Here is a 23,956-nt window from a genome sequence, read left to right on the forward strand (position 1 = left end):
TTATAATACTCACGAAATTTGTTGACTAACCACTATAAAATCGTTATTCTCTAAAAAAACGGAGACAACAAATGTTCTAATCCTCTTTGGCATTCATCATATGTTATTGAAGGATGAAACTATGCATTAAAATTGAATTTTCATTTTTTTGAATTTTTCTCAAAATCTATGGGTTAAACCCCGAAAATATTGAATTTTTTTTGGAAATGCTCTATATACTAAAACCTATGATCTTTACTGTTGTTTTAAATTTTCTAAATACATTCTACATTTGTATCAATGTATATTTAAACTTTCTTTCATGGTACATGGGCATCGTTTAAATTTTTTTATCAATTAATTTAGTAAAACTTCATAATACTCTTTAAATTGGTTGAATACCCACTATAAAATCGCTATTCTCTAGAAAAACGGAGACAACAAAGGTTCTAATCCTCTTTGAATTTTCATTTATTTGAATTTTTCTCAAAATCCCTACAATTTTTTTAATTTTTTGGTAAATGCTCTATTTACTGAAGCCTATGATCTTTAGTGTTGTTTTAAAATTTCTAAAAGCATACTATATTTGTATTAATGTATATAAAACTCTCTTTCATGGTACATGGACATCGTTAAAATTTTTTGTCAATTAATTTAGTAAAACTTCATAATACTCCCTAAATTGATTGACTAACCACTATAAAATCCTTATTCTCTAGACAAACGAAGACAACAAAGGTTCCAAACATCTTTGACATTCATCATATATTAGTGAAGGATGCAACTATACATTAAAATATAATTTTTCATTTTTTGAATTTTTCTCAAAATCTATGGGTTAACCCTTACGAAATTTTTAATTTTTCGGTAAATGCTCTATATACTGAAACCTATGATCTTTAGTGTTGTTTTAAAATTTATAAACGCATTCTACATTTGTATTAATGTATATTAAACTCTCGTTCATGGTACATGGGCATCGTTAAAATATTTTGTCATTTAATTTAATAAAACTTCATAATATTCTCTAAATTGGTTGACTAACCACTATAAAATTGCTATTCTCTAAAAAAACGAAGACAAAAAAGATTCCAAACATCTTTGACCTTCATCATATGTTAGTGAAGGATGCAACTATGCATTAAAATAATTTTTTTTTTTTATTTTTCTCAAAATCTATGGGTTAACCCCTACGAAAATATTTAATTTTTCGGTAAATGTTGTATATACTGAAGCCTATCCTCTTTACTGTTGTTTTAAAATTTCTAAACATATTTTACAATTGTATTAAGGTATATTAAACTCTCTTTCATGGTACATGGGTATCGTTTAAATTTATTGTCAATTAATTTAGTAAAACTTCATAATACTCCATAAATTGGTTGACTAAGCACTATAAAATCGCTATTATCTAGAAAAACGGAGACAACAAAAGTTCCAAACCTATTTGACCTTTATCATATGTTATTGAATGATGCAACTATGCATTAAAATAGAATTTTTATTTTTTTGAATTTTTTCTCAGAATCTATGGGTTAACCTTTACGAAAATATTGAATTTTTCGGTAAATTTTCTATATACTGAAGCATATGATCTTTTGGGTTGTTTTAAAATTTCTAAACACATTTTACATTCTTATTAATGTATATTAAACTATTTTTCATGGTACATGGGTACCGTTTTAATTTTTTGTCAATTAATTTAGTAAAATTTTATAATACTCCTTAAATTGGTAGATTTAACCACTATAAAATTGCTATTTTCTAGAGAAACGGAGATAATAAAAGTTCCAAACCTCTTTGACTTTCATCATATGTTAGTGGAGGATGCAACTATGCATTAAAACAAAATTTTCATATTTTTGAAATTTTCTCAAAATCTATGTGTTAACCCCTACGAAAATATTGAATTTTTTGGTAAATGTTCTATATACTGAAGCCAATGATCTTTAGTGTTGTTTTAAAATTTCTAAATAAATTCTTCATTTGTATTAATATATATTAAACTCTCTTTCATGGTACATGAACATCGTTTTAACTTTTTGTCAATTAATTTAGTAAAACTTCATAATACTCCCTATTTAACCACTATAAAATTGCATTGCCACTTTCAGTTAAAGCTTCTCTAGAGCCCTGCCACTATAGATGATTTTCGATAGAAAAAAGGTTAGATGATTAAGAGCATTGCCACTTTCAGTTAAAGCTTTATACATTACCATGCAGGATTCACTACCTTAGTTGTTACCATGTTCTTCTTCTTCAACCCGGTAGAACCGACCTGATGATCATCAATCTGGTGTAAGCTTGTAATGATCTCGTTTGAGTTACTGTATAAGTATACACACGAGTTTTATGATTAGATGAGGTGCATGATTTAGCATGATTAGAGAGTATACTAGTAGGGTCGTATTGGGTTTATGGACATTACTCAATGATGTTGTTTGGGGTGTTTGATTACTGTAGAGTGTGTTATAAAAAGGAAAGATCGTCTCCTGGTCGGTGTTTTGGATGGACTTAAATTCTTTATTGGTATGAGTCATCATCAAATGTTCGTGCACGCCTTAACTTGTCAAAAGAAACTCTTCTTACTTGTAAAATCGAATTTTTTGGGATTCCGATTTTTCCGATTGAAAGACATGATGATTGCTTTAAATTCTGACTGATGTATTTTACCAAGCAAAACGTGATAACATACATTTTGTTTTGTAGTATAATCAAGATTCATATACCAGTCTATCTTGACAATACGCATGTGTTTAAAAAAAAAAGGGGGTGTTACGTACACTTAAAAAAACCATTAATAAGCAAGGCCCAAATGGAGTTAAAATACAGCAACAGTCGTAACCTTCTGGCTCCGGAAGAGGGTTTAATGTTCCCGGTTAGTGATAATCACGTCGAACTCAAACGGAAACACACATTTTCGTCACAGAGTTGTTTGTTTTCCGTTAAACGGCGTGAAAGATGCCGGAGACGAGTCAGGACCCGATCTCACTCACAGATCCGATCGATCAGTTACCTCTCCGGCTACTACGATCGGAGATCGTCCCGCCGGCTCCGTCTCGATCCAACTCTTCAATCGACTGGCTCCCCGACTTCGCCGGCTACTCATGGCTCGCTTACGGAGCTTCCTCTCTCCTCGTCGTCTCCCACCTCCCTTCCCCTCTCCGCGGCGAAGACTCTGCCAACGGACCGCTTTTCCGTCAGATTCTCGAGGTTTCCGGCGACGTTTCGTCTCCAGTTACCGCCGTTTCGTGGTCTCCTGTTACGCCGTCTGTAGGCGAGCTCGCGGTTGGGTCTGGGAGCTACGTTCGCCTCTTCGCGCGTGATCTTAGCGATCTGAACGGTAAGCCTCGATTTGAAGAAGCCTTGGTAGATTCTTTGAGCTTTAGTGGTTAAATCGTTCGTAGAGCTATTGAACATTTCAAGTGTGTAGTTGAATAGTCAGTGATGGATATTGAACTGTGATGCCGTTGGATTACTAGAGAATGGTTATAGTATAGAACTGATACTATTTATCAGAAGGAGATGATTAGAATGTGAGCTAAGTGGTTAAACCGTAGCCTATTTTCGTAGAGCTATTGAACATTTCAAGTGTGTAGTTAAATAGTCAGTGCAGGATGTTGAACTCTGATGCCGTTTTATAGAACTGATACTATTTGATCAAAAGAAATGATTAGAATGTGTGTCTTCTTGCTCCCAATTTAGTTTGGATATTTTAAATTCGTATGTCTTTTATGCATATTCAGGTTCTTTTTATTGGAGTCAGAGTGCTGTGTTGCTGCAAGAAACAAAAGTTGAAGCGATTGAGTGGACTGGATGCGGGGATGGGATGATAGTTGGTGGAACTGATATTGTTTTGTGGAAGAGAAAGAACCAATCCTGGGAAATAGCTTGGAAGTTCCCAGGGGATTACCTTCAAGATCTGGTTTCCTCCACCTGGTCAATCGAGGGTCCTTTTGCGTCGGCAGCTTCTTGGAGCAAGTTTCCGTCGGAGTGTGATGAGGCAGGTAGAGGTGTCTTGGCCTATTACAGTGACGGGGGGATATATCGTAAAGTTGAATTGCCTCATCCTCAGAGGATATCCACGATTCAGTGGAGACCGGTGGCTGCAGAGCAGTCTGTAGAATGCGCGGGGAAATCAGTGAGGAATGTGCTGATGACGTGTTGTTTGGATGGGGCTGTAAGGTTATGGTGTGAGGTAGATGGTGGAAAGAGTAAAAAAGGCATGAGAGATGGGCATAAAAAGTCTTTTTGCGTGGCAGCTGTGATAGAGATAAATCAGGTTTTGGATGGTTGTTTGGGGAGAGATTTATTTGTTTTTTGGGGAACTCGCTCAGGGGGTATATTGAAAACCATTGAAGGTGCTAATCAATTGTTTACTACGGAGAAGTATGATCATGAGAATGTTGGCAACTGCGAGTGGTTAGTAGGGCAAGGCCCTGGGAAATCTGCTTCTTTGTGGGCTGTCCATTGTCTTGATGACATCTCTCCTATGAGGTTTCCGAGGATTACATTGTGGGCGAGCCAAGAAACGAATGGAAACTAGTCTGGAACCACTCACTGCGAGTGGTTAGTAGGGCAAGGCCCTGGGAAATCTGCTTCTTTGTGGGCTGTCCATTGTCTTGATGACATCTCTCCTATGAGGTTTCCGAGGATTACATTGTGGGCGAGCCAAGAAACGAATGGAACTAGTCTGGAACCACTCTCTATAACTGATGCTACAGGTTTTTCTGATCGATTACCCCTTAAGAAAGTTTCTGTATTGAGAAACAACCTTTATGGCACGCCAGATATCTGCTCTTCCATTTATTTATCTTCACGCAATACCATATATTGGTCCTCCTTGCACACAGTAAAATCACATGCCTTAGAAGATTCACCTCCAGATAAATCCAGCGTATTGCAGTGCATCACGGAAAAAGTATTAGATCTTGATGGTCATGGTGGGAAAATCCTACAGGTTGCCTTTACTCCTATCATAAGTGAGGCGGGATACACTGCTTCTCTGGATTATAATGGTTTGATAATAATCTGGTCCTCTTGTGATTATTTGAACCGTGCTATTGACCATCCTATATCAGTTTCTTCCTGGAAACATTGTGGACGGCTTCAAAATCAAGAGTTAAGATTGAAGTACACGAGTATATGCTGGGCACCTTCATCATTGAATGATGAGAGCTTTCTACTTGCGGGACATGTACAAGGCATTGATTGTTATAGTGTGAGGAAAGGCGGGAGCGGTTATGGTGGTTTTCTTACCCATTACATATGTACCATACCGTTAGCAGTTAGCCAGCCTTTTGAGGATGGTCCGACCAGCATATTTGCAAGACCTCTTCCAGATTCTTGTGGAAAGACATTCAAAACTAACAGGTTTTTGCTTCTAAGTGTATGGATGAAAGATAAACGGTTTGATGCTCTGTCATGGAAAGTGACCCTGCATCATTTTGATGCAGCAGGAAGCACCTGCGACTGTCATTTTCATGATTTTGACAGCATGGAATCGGGCAAGTGGTTGTTCGAAGATACTTTTGCTGGTAAGAAAAATTGCATTGCTGTTAGATCATGCTCTTCAGAATTACCTGAATCTCATCGTTATGATGAAGTAACTAGTTTTGCTGTGGTCAATCCGAGCGGCAGGGCCCTAGAGAAGGACATGAACATTGAAAGTCAAGCTTATACTATGGCAACTGGTCATGATAATGGCTCTTTAAAACTGTGGAGAAGTAGCCTTCAGGAAAGTTCAACACCTTCCATTATGTGGGAGCTTGTTGGCATGCTTACCATTGGCAAAAGTCCTGTCAGTGCTATATCTCTAACTGAGTCGGGACACAAGATCGCAGCCCTCTGCACAGAGAATCATTCAAAAGCTGTTCGAACAATTAGCGTATGGGAGATTGTACACCTTCTCGATTCAGGGGTTTTCATACTAGAGGATAAGTTACATGTTGATGCAGAGGTTGTTGCTGTAAGATGGTCAACTGTGGGAAATGATCAGCTAATTCTTGGAGTTTGCACACAGAATGAGATGCGGGTATATGGTATTGCTCGGCAACCCTGCAGAAGTACCAGTTTCGCTGTCTCTGATTATTCTTCAGAGGCACAAATTTGGCAATGCTTCGCTGTTACTCGTACATTTTCTGCTATTCATGATTTATGGTGGGGATCCAAAGCCATGACTGCACTGGCTCATAATGATTATGTTAGCCTACATGGTCAATGGCTGGCCGTTACTGACAAGAAGCAAAAGACTGATAACAATCCAGAAATTTTTGCAGCCAATCTTCCGAAACTAGTGAATACTACAGAAGGCAGAGACTCTGAATTGTTATCTAATAGTATGCCTTTAACTGCGACCGCATATGGTTCAGATACTCTTAAGGACACGACAAGCATGTTGCATATTGTGGAAAAGTTAGGAGGCGCCTTGCCACTCTATCATCCTCATGCCCTCCTTGTCGCTATACGTTCAGGTGATATGCTGCAAGTATTTTTTTTCCATACTTCAGTCAGTTCTGAAACTAAGCTGTTTAGCTTTTATTTAGCTTTCCCTTGTTATATTTCCTTCGTGCAGGAGCATTACATGTGTCATGCGGTTAATTTCACCTAAGCTAAAGATTGTTACCTCTAATGTATTCAGGCAACTGGAAACGAGCAAGCGCAGCTTTAAGGCATCTTGCTGAGAATATTACTTCAGGTGATGCCTCCGTGAAGGATCACGGTGTAAAGTCAGATCTTTGTCAGGATATCCTTTTGTCAAAATATTATGAAGGGTCTGTCTCCAATGGCCCAAATCGTAAGGATTTCCATTGGGGTGGGACATCTGGTTCAATGCTACAGAATTCTCAGTTTCAGGCAGGGTTGCAGTCAAATTTCAGTATGGATTCTTATAGTCCCATGGTGTCACATGAAATTGGTAATCCACATTCGACTTCTGTCTATGCAAGTCTTGATGAAGCTGGAGAAGGTACGCTAATTCTGTAATTTTTTTAATTTTAATTGACTACGGACCACTTAAGAAATATGTTCCATCATGTATGTTTGTTTCTCCGTTAACCTGTAAAGATTAAAAGATCACATTTATTTAACTCGCAACGGCAGATTTATCCATTATTCAGAAAAAAAAAAAAACTCTAGCTGGTTTGTGGGCCTTATAAGTTACATCAGTTGCCAAAAATTGATCAGATGTTTCTTTTAGTACTGGGGCAGTTTTTTTTTGCTTTGCTTCATTAATAACACTTTATGCTGATTTGTATTCATGGATTTATTGTGTTCTGTCTGCTGTGTAGATTTTGGATCACACTTAGGTTTAAGCAGCTGTACTTAGCTCGAAGTTCTGGCAAACCAGCATCTGTAGAAGAGTTGGATATTGACTCTAGTATGATAGGATGGGCTTTTCACTCAGAGTCTCAAGAAAATCTGTCTGGTTCTCTTTTACCCATTGAATCATCATGGCAACAAATGCGCTCACTGGGTTTTGGATTTTGGTGTTCAGATGTAGCACAGTTGCGCCCACGAGTAAGTTTTAAAATTCGATGCTTGGGTCCAAACTAGCTATGCAAGAACCCATGTATCAAAACTCCTATTTGTGCTTGCTTTCGTTCTTTAATAATATTTTCTTTTGATACCAACAAAGAGAGACTTAGGGTAAAATAAATAGATGTGCATCTCTTATTTTGATGCTATTTCTTTTCTGTAGATGGAGAAACTGGCCCGGCAGCAATACCTGAAGAACAAGAAACCTAAAGATTGTGCGCTTCTCTACATAGCTTTAAATAGAATTCAAGTTTTGGCTGGTCTTTTTAAAATAAGCAAGGATGAGAAAGATAAACCCTTGGTGGGTTTTCTTTCACGCAATTTTCAGGTATTTGCTGCAAGCCGTATTGTTTTTTTCTGTACGACTTCTGGCATCTAATATATCACATTGTGTGACATATCTCCTAATTTGATGCATCGTTTTACAGGAAGAGAAAAATAAGGCAGCAGCCTTGAAAAATGCGTATGTGCTAATGGGTAAACACCAACTGGAGCTGGCTATAGGTTTCTTTCTCCTTGGAGGTGAAGCTTCATCGGCGATAAATGTCTGTGTGAAAAATCTTCAAGATGAGCAGCTTGCGCTCGTAATTTGCCGGCTTGTTGATGGGCAGGGTGGGGCACTGGAAAGTAATCTTATAAATAAATACATACTCCCATCTGCTGTTCGGAGAGGAGACTTTTGGCTGGCAAGCATACTTAAGGTAATTATAATTGTTTGCAAATATTGTTATCTTGTGAATTCACCTTTCTTTGTTGGCGTTTCAAATTATGACTATGAAGCTGTCCCTGTTTTATACAGTGGGAATTAGGAGAGTATCATCAGTCAATTCTTGCTATGGCTGGAAGTCTAGAGAACCCTGCTAATGGGAGCTCTACTGTTACTTCAAATCACATCTCTTTTGTGGATCCTAGTATTGGATTATACTGTCTCATGTTGACTACAAAAAATAGTCTGAAGAATGCAGTGGGGGAAAGAAATGCTTCAAACCTTAGTAGATGGGCAACCTTGATGACTGCTACCGCCTTCAGCAGATGTGGGCTTCCGGTAAGTTGCAACAGAAACTAGAATTTGCTTGCTTACAAATGAAAAAGGACTTGGGTATTTCTTCCAAAATTTGCATTTTTCTACCAAAATACCAAACGAACAAATTGCGATTAGGCTCTATTTCATCTTTTTTTATAGTTTCTGAGATTGTGTTTGGTCGTCCGTCCTGTCAAATCTAATTTTGTCTTCTTTTTGAGTGTTGCTAGCTCGAGGCGTTAGAATGTCTTTCAGCATCTGCCAGCGGTCATGGTGGTACGCATCAGGCTAGCGGTCAAAGTAATGGACATTTGGGTACTCCACGTGGTGTTCTTGAGCTTTCTGATCCTAATTCTAATTGGGTGTCAAGCGGTGTTTCATCTACTGTGGACACTCGTTTTAAACTGAGTCTAGCCGCCCATTCCCTCTCAAAGCTATTAAGGGAAGCAACTGCACTATTAAGGAGTTCTGAAATTGTTTTGTGTGAGAAACTCTCTGGATTTCAACATAAGCTACAAACATCTTTGGAGCTATTTTACCAGAGGTTTTCTTTATCTTCATCTTTCCTACGTAATACGGTACGCAGTTTCCACTAATAATACTTGCACATCATATTCCTTTTCTCACTTAATCTAATTTGACAACTCATGTACTTTTGACTGCCATGCGTAATCTGGTACTTTGTTTTCTATCGGCAGATGAGTATGTCAGCATACAACAGTGGGTTACTACTATCCATGGGATACAATGTATTTCAGGAAAATAGTTCCTCAGGACGCTCACTAAATAAGTCCCAGACAAATGAAGATCTCCTCCAATATTCAGCTTTGTGTAAATTGATTCTAAAAGCGACCGAAGAGAACTCGTTTATATTGTCACGTATCATTGCTGCATGCAGTGTCACTTGCTTTCACTCAGTGCCATGCTTAGAGGAAAACAAGGTGTCATCTGGACCTGAGCCAAAGTTGTCTAATGCTTTACGATTTTACTTTCAGGGCATTCTGCAATCCTTCTCTAGTTTTGAAACTACTATAAGGCTGTGCTTGAACTCCTCTTTGGAAGACGTGAAAACAAGACTCGCCGTTGTTCTTGATTTAGTCGAATATTGCTCAAGACTCGCAATGGCTTGGATCCTAGGGGATGTAGACTGTCTCTTTCGAATGGTGCAGCCTTTGACGATATCATATTTTCATGGACATATGCCTTACGAGGTCGACCTGGAAAGCCTGAAGAGAGTGTACCACCAAGAAGTTTCTGTTAGTGTTCCAGATGCGTCAGATGCAGGACTTAATTCTATTGTTGAGAACAACGAAGTTGGATACCCAGTGAGCTCAATTCCAGGAGATGAAAGGCGTCTTGTAACACAAGCATGTTTCTGGAGGCATGTTTCGGACTTTGTGAAACATAAGATGGTATCGACTTCGATTGATCTAGATGATGGTATCTCGAATAGTGAATCCTCAGAGAAATTTGATGCTCAGACATCGTTCGATTCTAGTGGTGACATTGTATGTGTAACTGAGAAGATCATGTCCGTTCTGGGAAAAACACTGGTTAGCACCATAGCTCAACTGTCTTCCTACCATGTAAAACAACTTGTACTGTCCTTGAAACAGAAATTAGAGAAGAGAATTCAGGTTCCTACCTTGTTATGGTTGCACGGATGTCGGGAATCTCAGGCAAATTTTATTAATCGAGCTATCCCAGATTCAAGTACAGAGAATGAAGACAACAGCGACCTTGCAGTTTCTGTGAGGTTTTGGACACTTTGCGTTGATCCTCATTTAGTACTCGAAGCTTTCTTGCTAGAAAATTTTGACATATCTGAATGGTCAAAACTTAAACCATTGGAAGATTGGAGCAATATGTACAGAGAAATAAAGGGGAAGAATGAGCTCAATGTGCCATGCAATCAAGATGGTCTGAGTAGTAATGAAGTGGCTTCACTTGCAAACCACGCTTCTAATTCTTCGCAGAAAACTGCAACTGCCAGTGAAAATTCTGCTTTCCAGGACCCCAAAGAAATCCATAAGAGGACCGGGGAGCTTATACAGGTAATTGTAATTCTTACATAAACGAACTAGTTACTGATTAACATTTGTCATCTTGTGTGATCGAGTATTCTTATCTTTCTAACAGGCCATTTGTATCAATGCCATCAACCATCGGCAAGCTGCACTAGCTAGCAACCGCAAGGTCAGTTATTGTTACAGTCTGACTTAGCACTTGTTCTGTCTTTACTTTCTTGTGAATTTTATAAGTTGTGGTAACTTTCTATAGACTAAAAACATTAGCCATGCATAAATTGAGTCTAAATCCTGGAAAACCTCTAATCATCTTTATCCGGCATATGTATGTCGAGATAAAGGTTTCTGATGATATTGCATGTTGCCGTAGCAACACCGAGTTTATGTTTGTTGTTGCAGTGTTTTTCTACGGGTTGTATAAATATGGCATCAGAGACAAACACATCCCTAACTGTGGATTCTGTTACATGCAGGGTATAATTTTCTTTAACCAAGAAGATGGTGGTCCTTGCTATGATCAGTCAAACTATATTTGGTCAGATGCTGATTGGCCACGTAATGGTTGGGCTAACTCTGAGTCAACCCCTGTTCCAACATGTGTCTCACTCGGTGTTGGTCTTGGGGACAAAAAAGGAGCACACCTTGGGTTAGGTGGGGCCACTGTTGGTGATTTTTCTCTTTCCAAGCCATGGAAATCTCACAGGGTTCCGGCTTACACTGGGTTAGGAGTCTCTGGTCTAGGTTGGCAAACTCAAGAAGATTTTGAGCAGTTTATTGATCCTCCCCCAACAGTTGAAACTGTTATTGCAAGCGCATTCTCTAGTCACCCAACAATGCCTCTCTTCTTGGTTGGCTCAAGCAACACTCACATTTACTTGTGGGAGGTATGAACCCAAACATTTGCTTCATCTGTTTAATTTCGTTTTTAATCAAGTCACTTTAACTAGTGTCTACTGAATGTTAACGATGATAAAATGAAGCATTTTGACAGGATGGCATCTCTTAAATATCCTTGTGGATCTTATAATGCAAACATTGAATCTTGCAGTTTGGAAAAGACAGAGCTACTGCAACTTACGGTGTCCTGCCTGCTGCAAATGTTCCTCCTCCATATGCTTTGGCGTCAATATCAGCAGTTCAATTCGGTCCATGCGGACACAGATTTGCTAGCGCTGCACTTGATGGAACGGTATGCACCTGGCAATCAGAAGTTGGAGGAAGAAGCAATGTCTATCCTGTTGAGTCATCTATTTGCTTCAATGGCTTTGCATCGTACGTTTCATGATCCTTAAATCTTTACGTTCTCGTTCCCTAGTATGCCAAAAAATACTCCCAATTGGGGTTATTGCAATCAATCATGAAAGTCACCTTTTTCTATTATTATGGTTGCAGAGATGTGAAATATATTAGTTCGAGTGGATCTATAGTTGCAGCTTCAGGATATAGCTCAAGTGGTGCCAACGTAGTTGTATGGGATACTCTAGCTCCCCCTTCAACCTCCCAGGCATCTATCAGTTGTCATGAAGGTCGCTTTCATTTGAAAACTGCAGACAAATCAAGTCATCATTACTATCATTTTCACATAGCTCTAACTCTTAACAACTTTCTCTTTCATGAAGGTGGTGCACGCTCAATCTCGGTGTTTGATAATGACATTGGTAGTGGCTCGATTTCTCCAATGATTGTAACGTGGCAAAAACAAGAAGCAGAGGAACGCTGACGGAAGATCTTCTACTGACGGAGATCAGAACAAGAATGGGATGCTTTGGTATATACCAAAGGCTCACTTAGGTGAAAAAAGTTTATACCGTTCCTTTTCTATTTCTGAGAAATTCGACTGACATTGATTGATACATGCAAAATCCAGGGAGTGTGACCAAGATATCGACAATACCACGGACAAGTCTGTTCTTGACAGGAAGCAAAGACGGAGATGTGAAACTTTGGGATGCAAAAGCAGCAAAGATGATTCATCACTGGCCTAAACTACACGAAAGGCACACTTTTCTGCAGCCAAACTCTAGAGGCTACGGTGGAATCATCCGAGTAAGTAAAACTGAAACCTTTTGGTTTGGCTTTTCGTTTATTGCTTCTCAGATAAGATTGGATACTTTTCGGGATTAGTTCAGAGCAGTTCTTGTAGTCCCTATTGAATTTGTATTTTGAGTTTCTTGTGTTAAAAAAATGTGGTGCAGGCTGGGGTGACAGACATACAAGTTTGTCCGAATGGATTCATCACTTGTGGTGGTGATGGCACTGTGAAGTTCGTCAGCCTCAGAAATTCCTAACTGCTATTGCCGAGAAAACGAGCTTAGGCTTGAATGTTTCTATTGAATACGTGATTTCTTCTCAAAAGGTATATTTCAGATTCGTTAATTTTTTTTTGTAATGCATTATTTTTTCCCACCTATGGTATATTTTGTGTGTTCACATACACGCACATTAAGATAATTACGAAGAATTGCCAAGAAATGTTGAATTGACCTTAATCCAAAATTTTAAACTTTTATTTGACTTGACTTCAAAATCCATATCATCATCACCTATTTATCTTTGACCTGGTTTGCATTGACTTGGTTGCATCGGATTTTTGACCGGATTAATCGGACTGGTTCCAATCAGATTGGAGATTTTAAAGTTGAATAAAAGATTTAGGCTGTCAATTGTTAGGATCCGCTTAACTGTTATTTTTCAGCTGAATATTTGACTTGACTTCAAAATCCATATCATCATCACCTAGTTATCTTTGACCTGGTTTGCATTGACTTGGTTGCATCGGATTTTTGACCGGATTAATCGGACTGGTTCCAATCAGATTGGAGATTTTAAAGTTGAATAAAAGATTTAGGCTGTCAATTGTTAGGATCCGCTTAACTGTTATTTTTCAGCTGAATATTCTTTTCTTTGTGTGGTTAATATTGCAGTGTGTACATTTCGAGTTTTAAGTTTTGTTTTTGTTCAGCAAGCATATAAATATCCAGGTTCAACCAATAATACATTTTGATTGATGTTGAGTGCGGATTCAGTTTTGTAGAAATGTTTTTTCTAAAACATTTTTATAGACTAGAATAAAACCAAATAAGCCTGAATAAATAATTTATAAGCCCATATTTTGTAAATAAGTACTTGTCCAACAGTTTAATAAGATTATGAAATCCCTGGCGGCCATTGTATTACGTAGTGGATTATGTTATCTTGTGGTTATATATTAAGCAGATGAAACGATTTGAATCATCAATGTTTTGATTATATTAGCACGTATTATTTCATAATGATGCTAAGATCACACAAGGGTCCATTTCATTAAATAAATATTCAAAAGAAGTTGGTTGTACTTCTTATATGGTGCTAATTATGACCGAATATATTAAGCATCTTATTAGAAAAATCTTATTTGTTTAACTTCTATTGGATCACATAATAAACTAAAAAATGTATAGTGTAACTATCAAATGGAGCATAGTGGACATAGACAATTAACCATAATGACTTGAAGGAACTTTGCTTCACCTAACGTTCTATTTACTAGAACGACGCCCACAATATTTACATTCTGTGTACCTAATTTTCAAATCCATCGTAAACCAAATTATCATGTTAAACGAAATCAATGCTTTAGACAGGTTTTACTAAAAGTAAAAAATTATTCAATGCTTTAGAAAATGTTAGCGTCGTCATGTTAGAAAAAAAAATACGTTAATTTATACCGTGCTAGATGTTAAATTCGTTCGAGTTAGTTTACTTTAACTCATCTCATCACTATTACAAGTCATTTTGTTTTTTTTTTTACTGTTAATCAGGACACAATTATCCAGAGTTCCCTCCAAATAATAATGTAGGATAAAAGGTCTTATCCGTAAAAAAAAAAGAAGATTTATTAGAAAAAACGAAGCCCCACTCTATCTTCCAGTTTCACGACACGTGTAATAAATATCTAATCGAACGGCTCTCGCGTAAAATCTATGGGGCAAAATCTGTGGTTCCGACACAGAAACATAACTATGGGTTCTTAACTTCTTACTAAAAACGTAACGGTGTCGTTTTAGTGGAAGTTTGCGTGCTGAATAACCCAGGAAGAAAACGATAAACTGCAAGAGATTCAAAAGCTTAATCAGAAGCAAACAAAAAAATATCTGACAATTCTATCTTCTTTTTCGTTTTTTTTTCTTTGTTTCCTCTCTTTCACGAGAGTGACTTCTCAGTTTCGCTAAATCCGATTGATTCTTCTCCTTTTCCGCTCCCGATTGCTTACTCTTTCCTCTGGTTAGTTTTTTTTTTTTAAACTGCAAATTATTGTTGTTTCTCTGAGATATTTATTAGTTTTTAGACGATGATTATGATGCCGACAATATAGGTAATGATCGGGTTTTGATGTTTTGTTAGAATCTGCCGCTAATTTCGTGTCTTAAGTTTAACAATTAAGTTTGCTTTCTGTTTTTGTTTGCTTCAGACAAAATTAGGAACTCAATCTTCAGTTTCCGTTAAAGCAAAACATCAGATTCTCTGTTATTGGGTGATGAGATCTGTCTTTATTTGTCCATTTTCAGACAAAAAGATTCCAACTTTAAAAAAAAAAAAAAGATTCATTTTCTTCTATAAGTGGAATCAAGATTTGATCTTTCAATTGATTGGTTCTGCTTTTGTATCTTCAGAGAGTTATGGTGAAATGATGGCAGCAGGAGAAGCAAGAGCTGTGTGGCAAAGAACAGTTAACCGTTACTTTGTCCAAGAAGACGCTAAAAGAGCTCCCAAGTTAACAACCTCTTCTTGCCAATCTTCTTCATCAACTGTTTCATCTAAACAGGTTGAAGATTCTGGATCTTCTCGTCCCGTTGTTGATCCACACAACCAATCATCAATTTGTCCAAGTTTCATGCCTCGTCATCCAAACCCGAACTTCCCTCATCTGTCACCAAACAACACCAGTTTGTGGGGACATCATCATCACATTCAGCAAGACCACAAGGAACCAGTGAACACTCCATTGGAAGCTGAGGTTGATATCTCTGAGAAGAAACCTGAATTGGGAGCCAAGTCTTTTAAGTCTGAAAGCTTTCAAGAGTTTATAGAGTTGATGGAGACAAGGGAAAGTTATGTTTCTTTTGGGAAAGATGAATCCTCCTCTGAGAACAAGCTACTAAATGAGTTACCTTTCGATCCCACCTCTCCATGGAACCCTCTCTCTAGCGAGAAAGCTGCACCATGGTGGAGAACTACAGACAAAGATGAGTTAGCTTCTTTAGTTGCACAGAGGTCTCTAGACTTTGTTGAGAACTGTGACCTCCCAACACCACAGAAGATGAACCGCTCTTACTATGGCAGCCCACGCTCTTTCGACTCTGATCACTCTTTCTCTAACCGAACCATCCACGAGCGCGTGACAAACAGAGGAAACAGCTTCAAGAACAGAACCGAGGAGGCTTCCTCTGAGTCTGGCTTGAGCAAATCCGAGCTGCTAGAAGCGCTGAGACGCTCTCAAACGCGAGCTAGGGAAGCTGAAAACATGGCGAAAGAAGCGTGCGCAGAGAAAGAGCACTTGGTGAAGCTCTTGTTGAAGCAAGCCTCAGAGCTTTTTGGGTATAAGCAGCTGCTGCAACTTCTTCAGCTTGAATCTTTGTACCACCAAATCAAGAGCAAGAAGATTGAGGACAACAAGGAGCCCCCACCTGTTTCCATCCCTTGGAGCAATACCAAAGGGAGAAAACCGGGGAGAAAGAGAAGGAGCAAAAGGAGTAAACCGAATGGGTTTGTTGGTTTAGCGTTGGGGATGAGTCTGGTTGGTGCTGGGTTGCTTCTGGGGTGGACTGTTGGATGGATGCAGATGTTTTCTTTCTAGTCTGAGAAGAGAAGAAGAGACGTTCAAATTCCACTCTCTTTTTTTTTTTCTCACTGAGCAGCTTTGAGTATGTAATCTGTTGTAAGAATTTTGTTAATATTGTGTTTCTAGTTTGATCTTAAAATGAAATGATCTTTCATGTAAGTATCTGTCATGTAACATATGCATATGTTAAGTTGTTAGCTATATGATCTTTCTTTCATGTACACAAAAATAGTTTTATGTATATTTCTTCTTTGCTTTATGTTTTGTGTATTTATTGAAATTTGAAAGACTTTTTTTGTAGGTAGTTTACACAAATGTAAAAATGTTTGTGTGAATATACATATAAATTTTGTTCAAAATTTACCCATTTTCGTTTCAGTATATATGATGTTTCAAGTGATTTTTGTTGGTGTTTCAGGGGATTTTTGTTGATTTACAATATAAATGTTTGGGCAAATCTCCAAAATAGCACATTTCTAAGTTTATATCACAAAAATAGCACTTAAAAACTAAAATGACCAAAATAGCATTTTATCTTTTGAAAAATTTAAATTTTTTTATTTTTCAAAATTTGAAATCTTATCCCCAAAACCTCACTTCTCAACTCTAAACCCTAAACCCTAAATTTTAAACCCTAAACCCCACCCCTTAAGTGCTATTTTTGTGACTTTTGGCCTTGAGTGCTAGTTTGGGAACAAAAACTTGATTTAGTGCTATTTTGGTCTTTTTCTCTAAATGTTTTCACATGTCAAAAAAAATATCATTTAATCAAATTATTAAGAGCACTTGGAACAAAATAATAGCTAGCTGGACTATATAAATCATTATTTACCTGGAAAGTTACATTAGTGGAAAGTTTTTTTAACTGCTAGGTTAAAAAAAGGAAAGGTAGAGACACTCAGGCCCAATGACCCGACTTGAGAGGATCCTTTAAATGGATAGTCCGGAATCAAAAGAGACTATACTACCAATCTAATCGAATCGAATCGAAGAAGAATCATAACTCAATCGACGACGACGAGCTCGGAAGAGACTGAGATCAGATAGTGCGTGCGAAAAAAAGATGCCGGTGATGGAGAAACTGAGGATGTTCGTCGCGCAGGAGCCTGTCGTCGCCGCCTCCTGCTTAATCGGCGGTGTTGGTAATGCAACCCTAATCCAATCTCTCTATTCGATTCGTTTGCTCCCCTGATCGAAAAATCTGGGGATTGTCTAGCTTCGCGTTGAATTGATTGTCTAATGTGTTCAATTTTGGTCTGAGGATATAGAAATGCCTCTGAGGGGGGGGATCTGAGATTTGCCATATCTAGGGTTTTTTCAAAGAGGGGGGAGATTTAAAGTTTGAATCTTTACAAGTGTTAGATGATGCGGGCTTCTTTCATTTTGTATTAGTTTGTAGAAAGACCATGTCTTTGAGATTGTGAGTGTTAGCATTTTTTTTCTGATGCTTCTTGTAGGACTCTTTCTGCCTGCTGTTGTGAGGCCTATTCTAGACTCGCTCGAGGCATCTAAGCAAGTTAAAGCGCCTCCTCTTACCGATGTAAGTATTTATAACACATTCATCTATGTGCCAAGTCTTTGTTATATGGTTTATATTGTTTTGATGATCCGGAATCTGATGATTTCACCAGTTGCGTAGCTGAATGTTTGGATGATTGCGAGTTTTGTGTTCTTGTTGTTGTGTGTTGTAATATAACATCATTTCAATGTTTTGCTTCTCTTCACTTTGCTGCATATTGTTGTCATTCTCTTATTAGTTCATGTATGTGTCTCTGTTACATTCTATGCTTTTCGTCATGTCATGATCACGTTTTGTTGATTTCACAAACAAGGATAGAGACTTGTTAGTTAACAACTTGTTTAATAACTCAGTATTTGAAATATGCATAGGCAAACACAATGCTTTAAGTGTTTACTCAGATCCAATTTTGCTTTTTTTGCAGGTTATTGCTGGAGTTACAGGGAAGAAACAGACCTAATACAAGCAATGATTTCCTCTGTTTTCTTACATTCAGATCATCATTATTCCTTTTTGTCTTTAACTCTTTCTATTTGCAAATCAAATAAGCCAAGACTCCATGTTTTTATTTGTTCTGAAACTTACATAAAAGGCATGTGTGTTTGTACACTCTTTTCATCTTTTTATCAGATGTAATGGAAAAGCTTGAAAGTTTTTGTTTGCCATGGCTCATGAGTCTTGAAATTATATATATATTTATACATACACACATCACAAAGATATTAGTTTTACTAGTCTTATAAGAGCATTCTTTTAGTAGCTCTTCTGATCCTCAATAGGTAGATCAGAAGATCAGTTTTTGTCTTGTAATGCATTTGAAAATATTGCTCAAAGACTTTCTCTTCTCAGCTTCTTCTTCTTCCATGGCATTGCTTGCTTCAATCCCTTACATAAACCTCCCTGCAATTACCCAACCAGACCCTACAAGTAAGAGACATGACTTTTGGGAAGACAAAGTCACAAAGAAAGAACTGTTACTTTACCCAAAAGTGAGATCCTTTTAGAGAGCCACCACCACCATGGAAACTCCCTGAGCTGTTAAACTTCATGATCTTCATGTTGTTGTTATTATTGATCTCACCTGCTCTCTCCTTCTCCGACGGAAAGACATAACTACCCCTGACGACAACGTCCCCTCCCCCTTTCTTCCTAATGAACCCAAAGAGCCGATGCTTCCTCTCAGGCAATGGCAATTCACCCGGAAGGAGCAAGCGTGGAGGCAGATCAAGACATTTTGGGTAAGGAAGAGGAAGAAGAGGGTTCTTGGGCTTGCCTGGTTGCTCTTCCCAGCAAAACGGAACAGAAGCAAGTGTGTGAATAGGAGAAGCAAACACAGATGGAGTTGCAGGTGACGAAGTGTACAGCAATGATCTTGACTTGGCAGCTAACACAAGAGCCAGCTTGTCCTTCTCTTCTCTCATTCTTTTTGTTTGCTCTGTTTCTTTCTTGCTTGCTTCGTCTTCAGCATAAGGCTCTATCTCTTTTTAGGTAGTGGAGACTAGGAGTGAAGATATAGTAGATAAATGCATTAAATGTGTCTCAACATTTCTGATTATTAACTGATCGGACGGTGGAATTTTTGACTATGACTAAAATAGACAACCATTCATAAAAGTCTATCCTCTCTTGTAAATGGAAACACGTCACCAATATTTATTATTCACTTTTTTACTATTTTAAAAATATATAATGTTACGTTGTATCTGTCTGCATCACTATATATAGTATGCTTTGAAAAAATATACATAAAACTAAAATGAATAGTAATAATAACTCTAACCCGATTGATAAAAATTTGCGCATGAGACTGCTGTTCTAGCAATCTTTTTGTCGTCTTGACCAATATATATTTTCGTTTAATCAACGATGATGTGTGATTAACTTTTTATCATCTTCTGTTCATGCAACTAGACACATACTGCTTGTGATACTACTCTGTATTTAAGATTTTTTTTTTGGGAATTTGTAACTACTTGTATACAATTAATAAAGTGAATGACTATAGAACTGACGTCAAAATAATCTGCCGACAAATGACTTTATTGTGAATCTGTGATTAACGATGTAAAGAAAGCTGAAACTGGACCCAAATGTTGTTTCATGCATCAGTGAACGTTCCCACCGACAGCAAGCTTATTATGATCTCTCTCAAGCTTAGTGTGCCTTTGCCAAGTCTAAAGACCAGAACGATGATTTACTTTAACAACAAAATTAATAAAATACGATGAATGTGGTCTTAGGTGATTGTTTTATAATATTAAAGTCGATAATATAATGAAAAAAAACAAATAAAAAGAGAGGTGGGTCTTTTGTTACACGGAACACAAGATTAAGGGAGCAGGTTATTTGCATTTGTCTTCTTAAATACAATTATTATTATTTAATAAAAAATGATTTATCATACCAAAATTTATCAAATTTGCATGTTTTTGGAATGACCACGTTTTTATAAATAGGCTAGCTAGTCAAACTGAGTAGAACAGTGTTATAGGCTCCTTATATAGGCCTACATTACTACCATGATAATCATTTTAATTAGGCCTAAGAACGATCATAACATCCACAAATAAGAACTAGAAGGGTTTAAAAGACTAGAGAAACTGGTTGATAAAAAAAAGACAAGAGAAACTATAAAACATAGCAAGCAATTTAATAATCATACAATCCAACATGAATAAAACAATTAATTACGGGTTAAACAACATTTTAAATACAAAATATCATCTTTTATGAGATTCTGATCAGTTTCAAAGCATTTTATTTTTCTTGAAAAGAGAAAATATGATGTTAAATAACACATCATATTTTATTCTTCTAACACATCATATTTTATTCTTCTAACACATCATTAGTCATTACAAGTTTACGACAAAATGTATTATAGTCTTTTATGTTAAATAACAAACCACCTAATTGGCTTCAACTTATAAAACAAACCACCTAACTTTGTGACTCAGTGAGAGAATCCAACCCAAGAGCTTCGTGGTAATTAAAGTTTAACTGTCCTCTGGTCCGGTTCAAGATGTACCATCGTACATTCATCATCCAACAATGACTTTGAGCTCATTTTCTTGACCTCATCACTCGAATATATGAACAACTTCTTGGCCATCTTACAGAACTCACTGCAAATTTCAAGAGATCATGTTTAAGAAACAATCATAAACACTTTAGAGAGTGAGAGAGACAAGAGAGTTACGTACTCCCATGGATCATCTCCTACAAGCATCATGTCTCCTTCATCATCAGTAAACACAATAGCCCATTTGTCTTTAGTCCTAAGCTCTCCTTCAATCTCAAACATTTTCTCTAACTCTCTGATTAGTTCATCGTATGATCTCAACAACGTTAAATCAACCGCACGTCCCACCGCTGTTCCTTGCATTTGCACCTTTTCAAGAACAAAAAAATACACAAACGTTTGTCTCTTTCTTGATTGCCAAGTAAAGAGTTAACGGTTTCTTATTTACCTTGGTTCGGCTTCTTGTTGATGATGTTTGCTGCTTCTGATCCTTCGATGAGTTAGGATCTTGACATTTGGCAGAACCAGTGTTATTTGAATCAACGCTTATTAGTTGCTGCTTGTCATTAGGGTTTGGAGCAGAAGCAGGCTTGCTCTTGAGATCGAATCCGAATAACCTACAGCAACTTGTGGCTGGAGCCTCGGTTTTGTTCGAGTTTCTTTCACTTGATGGATCTTGAAACAACAGTTTGAGTGATGGACTTGGCTCGTGGCTCTTAGGGAACCTGCTCAAGAAGTTAGAAGCCACAGGACTCCCAGTGATTTCTGCAATGCAGGAGACGAAAGTTTAACCTAAGATCTGGTCAAGATTCATAAACCGAGACGTAAAGCTTGTCTTTCAAGGTACCTGAAACTGATGGATCAATGGGTCTTGACCGCTTGGACTTTGAATATGGTTGAGTAGGTGATGTGGTTAGCGTGGATGGCAAGAAAGGCTCAATCTCCCACGGAGAGACCTTGTTTGGTCTCTGAACTGTAGATGACTCGTCCCATTGGACCTTAAGGAAGAAAATTGGTAAAGCTTACAGAAAGTTTGTAGCAAGAATCATATAATATATAGTCCCTAGAGAGTTGTGTTACAAAAAAAAAAAATCTTTAGAGAGCGTTTCATATTCACTAAACCTGCAATGATCTCCACTTTGAAGCTGGCCATTGAGGAGATAGATCTCCAGTACCAACAATAGTACCCGTAAATCTGAAGAAGGAAACAACAAAGATTTCAAACAACAAGAATCAAGACAAGACTGAAACAAAAAAACGGTAATAAAACAAAATGGTAATAAAAGAGAAAATGAGAAAGATACATTCTCTCTGGAGACTCTTCTCCTTCAAACCTCATCCTAAACCTCATACCAATACCAAATCCTTTCTTCATCGCAGCCATATACTTGTTTACACTTATTATGAACTGGCTTATCCTGAAAACATATCAAAGCTTTATTACCATCCCTTTACTAGCTGGAATCCAAAGCTTGAAACATTTACCTAGGCTTATACAAGACAACAAACATAGTTGTTGTGTTAAAAGCATGAGAAGCTGTAGCAAGAACTCCCAAATGCATACTCTGACTCGAGATAACCGATGCAGGCATTGTGCTTTGTTGCTTAGCTAAACGTCTCACGCCAACTCGTAGATCACCAGTTTGATGACCCCTTGAACAAGATAATAATATATAAAAGATTAGTATTAAGCTCACAAGTATTATAAAGACTCTGAGGTTTTTAAAACTACCTCAAGAACACAAATGCATCTCCAGCTACAAGTCTTTTAGAGGTTACAAATGTACTCCAACCAGTTGTAAGTAAATGTCTCCTTGGTTGCCCTATGTAATGAAACAAACTCATTAGACTTGTTGAGCTAGAGAACCCTCTTTTAGAAAGGGAGAGTTTAATTACCTCTGAATATATGCTTAAACCTCCATTCATATCCATGGAGATCTCTAGCTACCAGTTCTTGAGTTGGTGTAGCTTGTGTCATATCCTAAGAAAAGTAAAAGATTTAAGCAAAAGAGAAGCCAGGAGTCTAGAGAAGGAGATCATGGCCAGTCAGGCCAGTCCTGAGTATAAGGTAGTAAAACATTAAAATGTGACTTCCAAAATTTTAGAAAAATTTACATATATAAGTTCTCAAATTTTTATATAAAAAATTATAAACTTCTAAAATTTATATTAAAAAAATTATATAATTTTTCACTAAATTGTCTATCACCTAAATCCGGTTTTTAGCACTTAAAATCCGGCTTGACCGAGATGAAGGATAAAAAGCATTTACAAGTGGAGGAAGACACTCAGTGGCGTGTTTACGAAGAACAGAGAAGCCACCATGAGTACTTGTATCAGAAGCTGTTAGAATCTTAACAAAGGAGTCAACAGTTTGTTTGGCAGGTTCAGTTAAAGGTGGATCAAGGCTTGTGGGTTCACTTTGCTGCAAAAAAAAAACAAATTTAAAATCAAGATTGTGTGTGTTTGATTAATCTCACACATTAGTCAAAGAAACTTACATCTTCCTCAGGTTGTAATGTGATCTGAGCGTAAACCTCATCTGTTTCATGCTCAGCTTTTAACATGACATTAAGAACTCGACACAGTATCTTTGGAGGAAGATTAAAAACTGGTATGTCTTTATCAACGACTCTTTGATTAGTTGAAGCTACCAACTGCAAAACAAGAAGTCTTGAGATTGGACAAATAAGACGAAGAGGAAGAGACTTTGGAGAATTTGAGCATAAGCTTTACTTGTTCCATGTGACCTTGAGGGAAGTAGAAAACTCTTTCATCATAACGAGGAACTTCCACAAGTGGCCCTGCACAAGCTTTCCATAGCTCCATGTACAACTGATCATCTACAACATTCTCCATCGAAGGAAGTAAATAAAACCAAAAACTAAATTAAAACACACTCTCAAAGCAACTAACTCATCAGAGAAACACACAAGAAGAAGAAGACAAGAGTCATCAAAGAAGGGTAAGAAGAAAGTAAAAAAGAGACACGACGGTTATTATGTCTGTATTCATTAGAGAACATTATAAA

At 37.4% G+C, this 23,956-nt stretch overlaps 5 protein-coding genes and 1 long non-coding RNA gene across 7 annotated transcripts; 3 read left to right on the forward strand and 3 right to left on the reverse strand.

Annotated features, from left to right (window-relative positions):
* The first annotated feature begins 2,758 nt into the window (after nt 1–2,758).
* On the forward strand, nt 2,759–13,082 carry LOC103866455. The gene is given in 18 exon segments (XM_033292510.1): nt 2,759–3,322; nt 3,726–4,401; nt 4,549–6,452; nt 6,620–6,941; nt 7,263–7,497; nt 7,679–7,843; nt 7,944–8,216; nt 8,315–8,560; nt 8,767–9,114; nt 9,235–10,590; nt 10,676–10,732; nt 11,037–11,447; nt 11,612–11,835; nt 11,956–12,089; nt 12,183–12,252; nt 12,254–12,354; nt 12,431–12,609; nt 12,759–13,082. Coding segments are annotated over 18 exon segments (7,176 nt in total). The 5' UTR covers nt 2,759–2,940; the 3' UTR covers nt 12,852–13,082.
* Nucleotides 12,950–14,330, reverse strand: LOC117134304. The gene is made up of 2 exons (XR_004458549.1): nt 13,315–14,330; nt 12,950–13,121 (listed from the first exon to the last, which is right to left on the reverse strand). It is a non-coding gene; the product is annotated as an uncharacterized LOC117134304 (long non-coding RNA).
* A 247-nt stretch (nt 14,331–14,577) lies between these two features.
* LOC103866456 lies at nt 14,578–16,585 on the forward strand. 2 transcript variants are annotated; one of them, XM_009144381.3, is made up of 3 exons: nt 14,675–14,826; nt 15,014–15,076; nt 15,216–16,585. In XM_009144381.3, exon 3 carries the CDS (start codon nt 15,230–15,232, stop codon nt 16,397–16,399), a length of 1,170 nt encoding a protein of 389 aa, XP_009142629.1. In that variant the 5' UTR covers nt 14,675–14,826; nt 15,014–15,076; nt 15,216–15,229; the 3' UTR covers nt 16,400–16,585. The 2 variants fall into 2 exon arrangements, with proteins under 2 accessions (XP_009142627.1, XP_009142629.1); XM_009144379.3 differs by lacking the exon at nt 15,014–15,076 and having other exon boundaries at nt 14,578–14,826.
* Nucleotides 16,586–17,264: 679 nt separating this feature from the next.
* LOC103866457 lies at nt 17,265–18,573 on the forward strand. The gene is made up of 3 exons (XM_009144384.3): nt 17,265–17,526; nt 17,842–17,924; nt 18,328–18,573. Exons 1-3 carry the CDS (start codon nt 17,448–17,450, stop codon nt 18,361–18,363), a joined length of 198 nt encoding a protein of 65 aa, XP_009142632.1. The 5' UTR covers nt 17,265–17,447; the 3' UTR covers nt 18,364–18,573.
* Nucleotides 18,574–18,575: 2 nt separating this feature from the next.
* Nucleotides 18,576–19,390, reverse strand: LOC103866458 (uncharacterized protein At4g00950). The gene is made up of 2 exons (XM_009144385.3): nt 18,887–19,390; nt 18,576–18,803 (listed from the first exon to the last, which is right to left on the reverse strand). Exons 1-2 carry the CDS (start codon nt 19,322–19,324, stop codon nt 18,732–18,734), a joined length of 510 nt encoding a protein of 169 aa, XP_009142633.1. The 5' UTR covers nt 19,325–19,390; the 3' UTR covers nt 18,576–18,731.
* Nucleotides 19,391–20,646: 1,256 nt separating this feature from the next.
* Nucleotides 20,647–23,956, reverse strand: ARF11 (auxin response factor 11). Its single transcript, XM_009144386.3, has 12 exons — nt 23,662–23,956; nt 23,427–23,582; nt 23,198–23,350; nt 22,822–22,906; nt 22,658–22,748; nt 22,411–22,578; nt 22,230–22,343; nt 22,048–22,120; nt 21,773–21,923; nt 21,374–21,690; nt 21,107–21,294; nt 20,647–21,028 (listed from the first exon to the last, which is right to left on the reverse strand). The coding sequence occupies exons 1-12, from the start codon at nt 23,782–23,784 to the stop codon at nt 20,893–20,895; spliced, it is 1,755 nt and encodes a 584-aa protein (XP_009142634.1). The 5' UTR covers nt 23,785–23,956; the 3' UTR covers nt 20,647–20,892.

Source organism: Brassica rapa, chromosome A05 (genome assembly GCF_000309985.2).
Source record: "Brassica rapa cultivar Chiifu-401-42 chromosome A05, CAAS_Brap_v3.01, whole genome shotgun sequence".
Lineage (NCBI taxonomy): Eukaryota > Viridiplantae > Streptophyta > Magnoliopsida > Brassicales > Brassicaceae > Brassica > Brassica rapa.